We start from the raw sequence: 14,614 nt of genomic DNA on the forward strand, positions 1-14,614 counted from the left end.
GTCAGGTTGTGAGAGTGTTCTGTTCTCTGAATCATTGTGTTTCCATCTCTCCACGGTCAGAGCCTCATCATCAACATGGCGTTATTACTGGATGATATGGCTCCCTTCATTTCCTGTCTCAGCTACAGCAGTGAATGCAACCGCATAGAGAGAGAGAAAAGAGTGTTTTTTTCCTTTTGCGTGTACATGGTTGGGTTGATGGATGACTGTGTGAGACGACACAAAATGTCCTGTCTTCACAAAGAAATGCAATAAATGAACTGGTATTCACGGGCAGCTGGAGTAATGAAGAATATCAGTGATGTGAGGGAAGATTTGTACTCCTACCATCCTTCAATAAATACATCTTTTTTCCACATAAATCTGCTCAATAGTCTTTTATTATTTATCGATTTCAGGCTGGGAACAATTTTCTCACTCAATGTATTTTCTCATTTTCTAACTCATTATCATCTTATTGTTTTTTTTATAGCTTTCTTTGAGAGTTACCTGCTTCCAATTCTTTGACCTTTGCAGCAAACAATTGAAGCTGTTTCACACCAGAGCTGTGCAGGATAGTCAGTGAAGAGTGAGTAGCCATTACACCAGGCTTGTTTTATGAGAAAGCTGTCCAGCCATTGTGGCAAATGAGAGGCGCTGCTCAACAACTGCTTGTTTGTTTTTCCAGGTGACGGACAGACAAAAGGGTCAAGGTGAAAGAGAAAAGGACAGCCTATTGTAATGGAAGAAGATTGCTTGAGAGAACAAAAGAGAACCAGAGGGGAACAGGGCAGAGAGGGTTTGGTTGACTGTAATCACTGTGCTGCATCGCAGGTGCACGATCACCAATGATAACACATCAATGTGTATTGATTGTGTGACACTAGTTGTCTCACACAAGCTCTCACACTTGCATGCCTGTCTGTTTGCTTGCTTTCATTGTGAAAGGGAACGGTCATTGTTTGGCGGATTGATTTATAGGGCAATTCAAGAGGGTGATATCGAACGACTTTCGTCGAAATTTCTGCTCGTCCAACAGCTCAGTTCATGACAGGATGACTCTAAAAGTACTGAATATATTCACATGTTCTGGAGGAAATACGGGAATGTAAGCAGTGATACTGCAGGTGTCCTTTAGGGTAGTATTACGTTTCTTGATTCTACTTGAAGCTATGGAAATGCAAAGAAATCGTACAATGAGCTGTAAATCAAACGGAGTCTTGCTGTTCTTAGATCCACTCTTAGCCGAGTTCCAGACCTCTGAATTGTAGCAAGCTAGTTCAAATGAGTTTGACGTTGTGCCCAATGACAGATGTTTCTGCCGGGTTTGGAGAAACAGTAGACCGATCAGAGTTTAGGCAGGATCAAGAACGCTAGCACTGCACAAACAATTGTTGGACAGATGATGAACAACAACGTTGCTCTTCTCTTCTAGAGCTTTCAATTACGTAAGATGCTATTCATCAGCAGATGGAGCTTTCTCAGTAGTCCTTGAATAGTTACATTAGATGATGACATTTATTTAAAATGTTTGATGTTGAAGGTATTTGCCGGGCAAGAGAAAAAGCCACTCTTGTTATCAGCATGCTATGTTAGCATGCACATTGGCAACGATTGGATGTTGACATGCTTGTGTTGTCCAGAGAAAATCCTCATTTTGCCCCAGCAGCTTGTTTGACGGGCCTGGAAGAACATTATGTTCCGCCTGCCTCGAGGACATCATCCTCTGGGATTCAACTTTACAGTTCCTCCATGGTGTCACCTTGCTGTTTCGTGCCAACTCCACTGGAACTCAACTCATGTTCTGCAACCTACAGCTCATGCTGCACCAGCTTCAACCTCTTTTCCTTTTCCCTGGGGTGTTGGAGTGCTCCCCAGATAGCTCATTCCTGGGCTCTACCCATTGCATTTGTGTTGCAGCCTGACAGAGATGTTGTGCTTTCAGACACGTTTTATCATTCAACCGGAAAAGATTTAGGTTGACTGCATATGGTTGCTATAAAGGAGACAAGTTGAGGTACAGCTTGTCCAGGAGTTACGGTTCTTGTTGCAGAGTGGACTTATTTCCTCAGTTGCTACAGTGAGAGAGGGGATCACTCTTATAGATGAAATCTGAAGGCTCTTCTAACACTGTGGGAGACAAGTCAACAATACAACTGGATCCCCTCTGTGTAGGGGTTAGACCTTTTTCCTTTTTTGTCTTTACCTCCTTTTATCTAGCATAAAAAAGAAGGAAAGCAGAATGAAAAGGCCCGTCACAGCTGCAGCTGTCAGTACATTCAAAGACGGACAGAGATTGTGGGAGGAAAGTGTTTCAGATTGAAGAGAGGAACTACATTAATAATCAGATTTAAACATTGCAAACATGCAATTCTACGTTGATTCCTCTGTAGTTAGAGTTTTAATAAAATAGTATATTAACTCAGATGACAAAAGATTAGCAATGGTGTCATTTAAATCTGTTTTGCTAACGCTGCTGTGCTGATGTGAAATGTAAGACTTTGTTGAGGGTTATGCTGCCATAAAAAAGAAAGCAGGACTCTAAGACTGACTTATACGGTGGATGTTTTGGATGCTATCTCTTTGTATTCAATGTCTTTTAACTTAAAGTCCACAGCAGCATGAAGGTGTGAAACTGGATTATAACAGTAGCTTTTTAAAAATGTCTGCTGTCTGGCGTCTTCACCCTGCTTTCACACACCATATTTCATGAGAGATAAAGTTGTACCGAAAAGCTTCTGAAATGAAATAATGCACCGTCCTTCTGTCAGTCAGTGGTTGCTCTGACCCCTCTCTTCTCCATGTCAGGCCGGCTTTTCTCTTTCTCTCTGTCCTATTCACGGTTCTTCATTCTATCTCCTCCTCACTCTATCCTCTGCATTCTCTCTCAGCATCAGCTCAGTTCCTCTCTGCTGCCGAGTTACTTAGGTCAGAGAATGAGCCAGCCGGTCCGGGCTAATCTGGGGAACACAGGCGGCTGGAGACGGAGACAGAGGTTGACAGAAAGGCCAGCCTTCCACATCGATAAAAGGCTGTGCTTGTGCCTCAAATCAGATACCCTCCAACGTGACCTATAAATGTACCTGAACGCCACAACGAAAAGAAGTGCATCTTCATGTCTGGAGAGGCTCCACCGCCAGACGTGAAGTTCAAAGTGACCCTGCAGAAGGAGAAATTTGAATTTGACATCAGGACCTCAGATTGATGGAAAAGATGATGCTGTGCATTGACAGTTTTGAAGATGGAAAATAGAAACCATCAACAGGGGAATAACACTTTGAAGCATTTGCACATTAATCATCTGCTTTTAGTAAACAGCCTTTTGAATAGGTAATTACATAATTGCATGTTATTCCATGTGTGGGAGTTGTAGATTGCTAATTAGGGTTTTGTTAATTCATTCTTAAAACCTTTTATCTCTGCGGTGAACATTTGTCGGGCTCTGCCTCTCAGCTCAAGGCGCAGAGTCAGAAATGTAAAATGTAATTCCTGCCAGGTATGGATTCGCATAATTAGAAATTAATGGGCATTTCAAATAATTCAGAAAAACAGACTTCTCTTTTTGCCATTCCACACTAATGTTTCTGGCAAAGATAGGCTGATGCCCTGTAGGAAGAGCAATGTCCCAATGGCTGCCTGTGTGCTTCTTTGTGAGTGTGTGAGGACAACAAGGCTGGAAGGGAACACCACATTTTTCAGATTGTTCAGAATATTTCTAAACCTAATTAAAGTTGACTGTAGAGGGTGTGTAGGAGGAAAACAAACATGCTTAACTAATAACATATGTATTCTTATACACTATAATCATGTGGATTGTCTATGTACTGTCATTTGTGTGTATATGACAGTATCAGAAGCCCACTGAGGCTTTTTTAGGTTATTCACCAAGTGAGCACTTTTAAAGCAAGGATTTGGGCATCTTTGATTGCTGTATCCAGTTATTCATGACAATAAATAAAATACATGATTCTAAGGACAAGCTTCTAAGCTGCCAGTATGAATATAGAGACTCGTAGTCGTGTTTTAAAGATTAATGTATAATTAACGCAATTAATTTAATTTTCTTCCACATGTTTTAACAGTTCAGCACACGCAGCAGTATACCTTACGTTGTGAGTTTCAATTCACAAAACTGCTGCAGCAGGTCTGAAAAACAAGACATTTTTATTCCTGGAGGAGCAGCAGCTATTAAGTATTTATTGAAGCTGTCACTGGACAGCGTAGGAGGATCACAGTGGTTGGGTGGTCTGCAGTTGCAGCACACCACTGATGGCATAAGTCCTGTTGTAACTGAATGCGAGCAGCAACTAAGCCTAGGCAACGATTGCCAGTGTCCATAAGGAGTACAGTGAAGACAGACAAATAAGGATTCTTCAATTGTGTTAGGAAAACATATAATTCACACATACAGGCAGCATAGGGACCAACGCTAACCCGGTAGATGTTCCTGTAATATATTATCATTATTGTATCATTTCTATTAAATGGGGATTCTAAACAAATGTAATACATTCATCTTTGTAAAAAATACTACCAGGTTTCATATCGACATCATGTTGTCATTGTACAGAGATCTTTTGATGTGAGGATCTATCTATAGTTAAATTTCCTCTGAATAATTAATGAAACATTATCTTCAGGATTTTTCTTGTTTTTGTGAAATAAGAATCACAGGGCAGATCTCTCCTTTTCACAATTTCTATTCATTAATTAAAGAAACACATTAAGGCAGCGTATGTGTTTGTTTTGCACAGTGTTCACTTTTTTTTAATTGTGTGAGCAGTAAGTTTTGGGTGTTTTGGTGCAGTTATTCATATAAGGCACCTGGAGGTAATAATTAAAATGGCAGGTCTTCCAGCGGGATCATAGCTCATCCTCTCCAGAACAATAATTGTTGAAAATGAATTGGAAGATTAATTAAATTGCTTCATTGCTCAACTGTGGATGCACAGACTTTTAAAACATCGGCTTTACATAATTTGAACAATAAATTCTTCATTAGGAATTAGACAGATTAGATGATTGCTATGTCTCATTCCATTTGGGTTCAACTGTGGTTGATCTGCTCTAACCTATAGATCACTGACTGAAACAGACAACCACTGGGCTGTGTTTGTGTCTTTCCTTCCCCCTTCCTCGCTCTCTTCTCCAGTCTCTTTAAAACCATGCATTTTCTCTGCCAAAAAATAAAAACAGACACAGGCGAAGCGCAAGCCAAGTGATGTGAAGGATAGTCAAGTTGACAGCGACTACGCTTGTTACCGTATACGTGCAGTACCATATTTGCGAGTAGAAAGCCAATACTTTATTAATACATCTGTAAAACAAAAAGTGAAACCTAACTCAGTCGGCCACCACTGCTTTGTTTAAACAAGCACAGCATGAACGATCGGCTTTTTTTTTTGGAAACTTCTCTGCCGGCTGAGACAAAGCAGCCAGGTGGACAGAAAACAGGAAAAATGACTAATAGTGACGGATTTCGGTGTTCTTCATTCTATATAAACTTCACTCAGAAGTCTTATTTATTTTATTGACATTTGTTTAGTGAGATATCAATGACTTTATCTAGTAACTTTGCTGTGATTAACATAACTGTTGCTGGTCTAAAAACAGTATTATAAATTATAAATAACTTATATTTCTGTTCTGAATTTATTTGTTTTTTAAAATCAATTATTTAGTCTTGTGGAAGAACTGAGTAATGATAGCTCCTAGTTGTACTAAAATCCTAAAGATACCTATCCGTACCTGTAGGCCACCGTAGTTCTCCAACACGCATGGAAAGGGAGGGGCTGAGCTGAGGGGTTGGAACCTGCCACAAACCACAGATGCCATTAAATCTTAAACACAGTCCCTTTAAGGAGCAATGTGAGTCAGACAGCGGCTCACGGTACCACGGATTCTTAGTCTCAGGTGATTAATGAAAACATATCTATTTTCCATTTCTTATAATAGCTCATCCTAAATCCTACACACTGTTCCTTTAATTAGAGTAGTTTGATAATGAGAATACAACAATCTAATGACGTATAGAAACTGAAAGCACCAAAATATTTGAACACATCTCACTACAGTGAAGGATGAAATCCAACAAAAAAAGATATCTTCATGATTGGTATTTGAGCATAAGAAAATGTTGCCACACAGAACACGCATGGTGTTCCCTCAATATTTCGAGGAACATTGATGAGGGGGTAAGCCGCTGCTGCTCTGTTGATGTGCACACATCCCCTCAGGGAGGTTTAGCCGGTACAGAGAAACATAACTTTTGCAAACCAACAAATTTCAGTGAATTTGTTGCTTGGTTTTGGGGCGTCGTTGGTAGCTGTCGACCAAAATCTTTCTCAGGCATTTGAATCAACCTGTCAGTATTCAGAGCCTCAAACTACACGCAGCGCTCAATTTAAATCAAAATGTTTCGCTGTTGGGCATCACAAATACCGAAACGTACTTCACTGATTCCAGTTTCCTGCTTCTGGGTTTATTTGATTATTTTTCAGACGTCCAAACAACCGATAACATTTCCCAGTGAAATCTGGTAAGAGTGAGTTCTGCAACGCTGGAAGGTAACTAGAGAGAGGCGGTTTGAGACATGCTCGTTTTGTACACCTGTTTACTCACTTCTGAATTCTGCCCCTGCAGCTATTTATCATGGGTAGTCTTCAGCCTGCCAACCAAGCTCTGCTTACTTGGTTTACATTCAGTCCAATGTGTAACTTCTGGTGGAATCAGCAGAAACTCAGTGCTTTCCCCACACTCCCTGATTTGACAGTATATCAGTATATCCTGCCTCACCATCCTGTCAAGATCCAAGTCTCAGTCAGGGTTGTAAGCTGGACAGCTGGCATAAAGGTCCCACCTTCATGTTACATCCCACCTTCATGTTGTAGATGTTAAGATGGCATATGACCGAGGTCTATTCAACCTTGTCTGGTGCTCATGTATGTTTTAAACAAATGTTTTTTATGGCCCCTTGCTGCTCTGGCTCCATACATAAATTATGAATTCTCAGTTTGCGTGGAAAAAACTGGGTGCAAAGAAATGAATGAACACACAGTGGAGAGTGGGAAGAACAAAGTAATCTTTCAAACAATCTATCAGCATTACTTATTCATTAGTATTTTGAATACAACTAAAAAAAGGTAAGAGTATACACAGGGGACACTGATCACGACGCCTTCAGTAAGTCTCGTTCATTGTCTGCTTGGAGTTAAATTTTGTTACCATTTCTTGATGAAAGAAGATCTTTTTTTCTCTTGCAGTAGTATCGGTGTTGTATAATTAATTCCATTCCAACTTCAATGGAGGCAGCATGCTTTTCCCATTGCTACTTCATGATGTTTGCTGTTGTGCCTTAACAGTACGTATGACAGGAAATGTTAAATATTCATCTGTCCCTTTTAAATAATTTATTTCCCATGATTGTGATCATGTATGTTGAGTTAGCAAAGGTGTGTTGGTGAGTGAGTGTGGATGTGTATACATAGGTAGCATATAGACCACACTGAATATGCATGCGTTTCAGATGCACGGACAGAGTGCAGTATAAGTGGCCGTATAAGTGTGTAAGTGGATAGAAGCTTGTCAGATTGCATATGTGCTTGTTAATCAAAACGTGAACCCATCGTGGACAGCACGCTCCGTCTCAGTTTGAGAACGATCGCATAATTTATTTACTGTGTCCTCTCTTTCTAGCTCTTTTTCTGAGACAGAAAAACTAAGAAAGGAACGTTTGACAGTGTGTTTCTCACAGGATGTTGATATTTGAGCTTTTGATAGTCAGGTTCTTTTGTGTCTTTTTGCAGATATTCCTTTATTTGTTTCAGTTTCTTCACTGCATGCTAATTAGTTCAGACACATTCGCTCACCTCAGTGATTCCCAAAGGCATAAATCCACAGCTGATGGGCTAATTGTGGTATCTTTAGCACTGTATCCTGAATAATTAGGTTGTATTGGTCTCACATTGTCAAATGTGACCCACCTTTAAAATCAGAGAGAACATTCATTTTATCACACTGAGAGGGCGGTGTGGCCTCTCTTTACAGAGCTTTGCATATTCACATTGTAATTACTTTGGTCACGTTAGCCATTAGCTCCCATGACAATTCATTATTTATTCAAAGCTGTCGCTACAGTATATGTTCAAAGGAAAAGTAAGAATGCATTTCATCGCCCTTTTTACTTCTGTCCTACTGAGCAGCCATCTGAGTGACGGATTCGAACAAAGCTAATTTAATACATTAAATTACAATTGATCCTAAAAATGACATTAAGGACACATTACACATTGACATCCAATGTGGAGATGACCTTTTAGAACTTAACTGATACAAATAACAGTAAAGTTAGTCCCAAATGTATCCTGAATCTGTAAAATACTACTACAAAACTAACTAAACTCTAGCGTAAGTTCAGTCAGGAGGACTATTCTTTTGCATGCGTAGGCCTGTAGTTTATCCCTCATATATCTGCTATTCACTCCTCTCACACGTGCTAACTCATAATTTCCTTGCTGTCATTGTTTGGGCCTTTCAATATCAGCAGTTATGACCGGTCTCTTCTATCCAATAGCACAGCGACACATTTACACAGTTAGCCAATCATCTTGCTGCCGTCTCTTTTTAAAATATGATTGTAACTTTACCTTTAGTACGTTAATATTGCTTTTACTCGCCCTTCCACCTCCCCATCTCTGCCCGGTTTTGTCAGATTCATCAACTCACTGGCTGGAGGTGATAAAGCGATGCTATTTGAAGAGCTGCACGTTGCAAGATAAATCTCCCCGTGGAGTCCTGACACTGGAGGGGATGATCAGGGCAGACGCCCCTCGATTACAAATCTCGCTGTAGAGTCCAAGCGCCAAAGGCTCTGTCAAGACTTTATCATTGCATGTCATCTGTTATTAATATTACACAATTATCTTCTCTTTATCTAACTTGTCTCTCCTGATTGAAAAACTCATAGTCTACTGTTTTAGCAGCATACAGATACATCAACATTTGACTACCATTTAGGTTTAAGGAATGATACATTATGTTATGTTGTGTCGCTGCTAATTAAACTTCACAAGTAGAACATGTCATTAGTTTAGCAGGTATTTGGTCCCCAAGGTTTAAGACATGTTAAATTTGAATGATTATTGTACTTGATGAAAAGTTATGGGATCACCAACGTTATGATGATTCATCCTGAGAGGGACATGAACGTACGTAGCAGATTTCATGACAATACAGCCGATACATGTTAAGACCACAGTTCTCTTTGGATATGGAAACAAACAAATTGCACATTAATAATACATTTATTGTGAGTTTTCTGAGGTGGTCTTCAGTTCTATTTCATGTGAACTGAATTAAATCTGATCCAGCACTGACTATCTGAAAGACTGTCCACTCCACTGGTTCATCCATCTGTAATTTGCAGACCAGTGGAGAGAGTCATGGTATCACAGAGATGTATGTATATATGTAAATATACACAGACATTAAGAATTGATGGCAGAAACAAGTGGAGGTCCATTGGGTCACTAATGTTCTTGCTCCAGAGTTGGCGATGGTTCACTCCGGTCTGATGTGCGTCTGTGGACTGAGTCATTAGCAAAGGCGCATCTCTTACCCAAACTAAATAGTTTGCATGTCTTTTCAGTGATTTCCTCGTTTCTGCATCTTACCGGCCTGAATAAAGATTCATCGTATTCATTTTGACTCATATTCCCGCCACCAGCCTCTTGAACTGATGCCTGCAGGATATCTGAGGCAGCTGGCACACACACACACTGAACTGTGACCACTCCAGTGGACAAACATGGAGATCATCCAACTTCAACCCTTTGACTCCTGCTTTGTCTCCTCTTCTTACATTTAAAGTCTCGACTTTAAGATCTAGTGTGTACATTATTGATGAAACATATTTTCCAAGTACTCCACAGATGAATGACTAAATTGACCTGCAGTAAATGTATAGCAATTCAAGTTACATGTTTTTTTTACACTCATCACCAATGAGATCTTTTGTTTCTAAGCTGAGCTCGTGTATGCTCTCTTTAATGTGTCTGCCTTAAACTTATTCATTTCTTAAATTCACTCAGCACTTCTTCATTGTTTCAAAGTATTGTTTGAAATTACTTAATTTGATGGAATTTCTCTTTGCTCGTCACACGTAAAAAGTTAACCACAGCTTTCACGTTAAGATAATATCTTAAAAGAAACATGCAGCGAATAACCCACCATGTGGTTTCTCATCTTGTCTTGATATATATATATATTATTTTTAAGTCATTTAATATGTGCCCTATAGCAGTGTGTCAATCGTGACACGGTGGTACGGATCAGTTTTCTAGGCTTGGTTGCTTGTTGTTCACCATCAAGACAGACATCAGCTTCAAACATTGTATAAGGTCAAGGCCAACACCGTATTATTACTACTGTTACTACGGCTAAGAGTTGCTGAGTTGATTCAAATTGTGACAGTGGATATTTAGTCGCTCATCAGTTGTTCATCAAATCTTATCAAATTATTATTATTATCTTTAAACTTTGAGTTCCATCTCTCATAGACATTTTTTTTGCATCCTGTAAGCCCCCAAAAAAATAGCAGCTTTACGTAGACGGTAATAAAAACACTGACATTAGCCAGGTCCTTCTTTGTCATTGTCATTTTTAACACCAGTGAATCAGCTTTCCTTCCAATGACCTTCTTTCACATAACTGAAAAACAAGCATTAACAAAACAAACACGTTAAATCACTCAATGTGTCTCAAATTGCCCTCCGTAGCCGTGACTCTTATCATTCTCTCCTACCTTGTCCCTTTCGCTCGAGCGTATCATTTCATAACGTTTTTGAAAGGGTGTATTTGTTGCTATGGTGTTGGCTGTTACTTAAAATTCAGAGGCAGAGTGAATATGCCGTTTCCATTTCTGTCTCTACAACGACGAGACGAGCCTGGCTAGAGAAGAGCATGTATAAATGTCAAACACTTGACAATCCTGCCTTCCTCAAACACGCATATATTACGGTAAAGTAACTGTACTTTACACATACACACACACACACACACACACACAAAGGTATAGCACACCACTTTCAAATATAATTGCATATATTGCGACACATACTGAATCTCAATAGTTTTGCAGTCTTTCTAAGTACTTTGCTGTACCACAGACACATTATATGGAAGCAGCAGCATACAGAATGACACAAAGATTAAGACGACATGTATTTCATGGCTTTTCATTTGCGCTGGATTCAATCCAGTCTCTCTTAGTTTGCTCTTTCCATACTGTTACATCTGCTTTTGTGTCCCTGTGACATGAAATAGACCTCAAATCTTCTTTCTATGTATTTTTAAGATGAGTTACACAATTCTTCGGGCTCAAGATTTTCTCTTTTTTAGCATGCATGCATAAATCTAAGGATATGCTATCTAAAGAGCTATGGCACAGAGCTGTTTGATATAAAAACAAAAATAGATCACAATTAGCATGTGTTCACAAGATGGGACATTTAAATGTCAGTACTTCCATTATCATTATCATCTAGTCCGCATGTAGTTTGCTCTTTTTCGCTTGCTGTTTTCCAAGAGAGTTTTAATACGTTTTTTTTTTCAGGTGAACCGTCTGAATTTGATGAGTTTTTGGAAAGCCAGTTTGAACTCATCGTTGAATACGGTGTAGATAACAGGATTGATGAGGGAGTTCAGGTATCCCAGCCAGGTAAATATATCAAAAAGCACAGGATCAAACCAGCACTCTTTACATATGGCCATGACGAGCGTGCCCACAAAGAACGGGAGCCAACAGACGATGAAAGCGCCCAGGATGATGCCCAGTGTCTTGGTCGCTTTCCTCTCCCGAGCCGCACACAGACGTTTCCTCTCCAACACGCTGTCTGCCAGCTTCACTTTCACACTATTCATGAACAGAGGCGACCCTGCCCCTCCTCCTCCCCCACCTCCCGCATTGAGAGAGTGTAGGTGTGCTTCCTGGTTGGAGGCAGAATTAAGAGAACAGAGAGAGGAGGCCGCAGATGTCTGAATGAGCTGCGCTGTGGTGAAACGTTTCCCCGAGCACGATGGCGTCTTAAAGATGCGGGAGCGGGCGGCAACATAGATCCGTCCGTAGAGGATGATGAGAAGCACTGTGGGGACGTAGAAGGCGCCGAAGGTGGAGTATAGGGTGTAGAAGATCTGATCTGTATTCACCATGCACTCTGTCAGCTCCTCGTGGGCTTTGGCCTGCCGCCAGAAAAGTGGAGGCATGGAAATCGATATGGAGATCACCCACACCACCCCAACCATGATCGCCGCCCGGCGCATGGTGCGGCGTTTTGTGTACCCCAGCGCGTCTGTGATGGCCCAGTAGCGGTCCAATGCGATCACACACAGGTGCAAGATGGAGGCCGTGCAGAAGGTGATGTCAGACGACAGCCAGATGTCACAAACAATCTGCCCCAGCGACCAGGTCTTGCTGACAGTGTAGACGATGCTGATCGGCATGACTAAAATAGACACCAGCAGGTCGGTGACGGCGAGGGAGCCGATCAGGAAGTTGGCCGGTGTGTGGAGCTTCCTGGTTAGAAAGATGGTGGCGATGACGAAGGCGTTTGAGAGCACGGTAGCCAGGGTGACGACAGCTAGTAGTGCAGACAGGGAGATCTGGAAGCCGAGTATCGTGGCCTCGCTCCAGGGTGGAGGTGTAGTGTAGGGTGTCTCTGTGTAGTTGCTGGTAAAGTAGTCCAGAGAGCTATTATCAAGCTCCATGTCGCCTCTGCTCCTTTTAAACCTTTCTCCCGGGTTTAAACCAGCCTCACCACGTCAGTTCAGGCATGGCACTGGGCAGGCTGTACAGTGGCGTGGCACTGTTGGTTTTGTCTGTAGCAAATGCAGAAGCGTGTTTCATATTTACACCTTAATTTCATATCAACCTTCAGCAAACATCCAATTCCATCCACAGCTAATGTTCCTGTAATTGAAGCCGGCTAATTTGTCTATTTCGCCTCTCTAATATTGATTTCTCTTACTGGTGTAGCTGCAAGAGAGACGAATCCTAATTGGTATTCAGACAGGCACTCTTTTTCTCTCTTATCTCATCTCCAACCAGCAGCCAGCTAGCAACAGCACCTTCTGACAAAACTTTCTATTAAATACTTTAATGGGCTCCTCCTTTTCAGTGAAGCTAAGCGGGGAGCAGCGTGTAGGAAGATGTGACGACAGACACACAAGGTTCGCTCCTGTTGTTCACATGTCCACGGGAAGCCGTCTAAATTGGGGTTTGTGCTGATACTCGGCTGCTTTTCGTGTCTTTGATGGTATTGGAAAGCCGGAACATTACAGTTAAATGATGCAGACGAGGAAAATAATCTAGTCGTCCTGCGGATAATTGTTTCATATCCATAGAGTGTTTTTCAGTTGTATAGAAGTTTGCTAAAATGCAGCGTTCACAAAGCTTTTTCAGGTTCCCGGTGTAAGAAATGTCAGTTGTAGCGTCCATACAACATAGCAAACGTTTTGTCATGAAGCATCCTCTGCAGCATGTTCAACCTAGGGGAGACAAATGAAAGTGAGAAATATGAAAGAAGATTAGTTATATTCAACTTTAGCATCATCCCCTCCCTCATGCTGAATACATGAATACACAAACAAACCTCCCACATGAGAAAGCCCACACACAAGGGGCAATAAACTCAACCTCTAAATGGAACATTATGACTTGATACACGGACTTAACACCCACATCTCCATCAGTTGTGTTCATTTATTTACATTTGTTGTAAGACTGAAATCTCCAGGTTAGGTAAATATAAAACATTTCACCAAAGGTTAACCAGTCAAGTCATAACCAGTTTGCTTTGCTATTAACACTAGACTAATCACAACAGCTGGGCTTTACAAAGGTATCAAATGTACATCAATTCTAAACATTAAAGCAACTAATACTAATAATATAATTTCAGATCATGGTGTAAATTTGTATTTTCTGACATAGCAACTGCTTTTGCTAATGTAATAGTTCACAGTACACTTATGGGGCGTTCTGGTTGCCTAGTGGTTTTGGATTGACTGCAAATATATAAAATATTGTGCATATTATAATATAAATATTTTAAAAAGAGACAACAGACAAAATTATTTAATTCAATTTTAATTAGATAATTTCATAAAATACATTTTTGTCTAAAGCTCACACAAAGCTCATTCGACGTTTTTCTCTCATGTAGATGAACACAGATAGACGTTTTGACTCCTGACATGTAAACTCAACTTGCTTCACATTTGCTGTTATTGGTGCTCAGAAACACAAAGAGACACTGACTATGTTGCCTCCAGGTAACAGAACATGATCACAGGTTGGGGAGCTGACTCCCTTTGAAGTACAATGAAAGAGATACAGTAAGAACTGAACTGTGGAAATGTGTCCCAGTGGGGATGAGGACTGTTGATCACCACATAAGGCAATTCCTCCCTCCAGCTTTCCATCTATACGTTGCTTTAATTTATTATTTAAGAGCGGCAGCATGGATACGGACCACTTAAAATTCAGAGGAAATAGTAAAAAAATACGTAGTGGCAATATCTTAATTAACCCACTGAGTAAATACTGCTGAGACTTTACCAAAATATAAACCTTAGTGAA

At 40.6% G+C, this 14,614-nt stretch overlaps 1 protein-coding gene across 1 annotated transcript; it reads right to left on the bottom strand.

Annotated features, from left to right (window-relative positions):
• Positions 1–11,586: 11,586 nt before the first annotated feature.
• On the bottom strand, positions 11,587–12,741 carry htr1d (5-hydroxytryptamine (serotonin) receptor 1D, G protein-coupled). Its single transcript, XM_076108267.1, has one exon. The coding sequence runs from the start codon at positions 12,739–12,741 to the stop codon at positions 11,587–11,589; it is 1,155 nt and encodes a 384-aa protein (XP_075964382.1).
• Positions 12,742–14,614: the final 1,873 nt, after the last annotated feature.

This window comes from Anarhichas minor, unplaced genomic scaffold (assembly GCF_050575085.1).
Source record: "Anarhichas minor isolate MPS153535 unplaced genomic scaffold, ASM5057508v1 ptg000040l, whole genome shotgun sequence".
Lineage (NCBI taxonomy): Eukaryota > Metazoa > Chordata > Actinopteri > Perciformes > Anarhichadidae > Anarhichas > Anarhichas minor.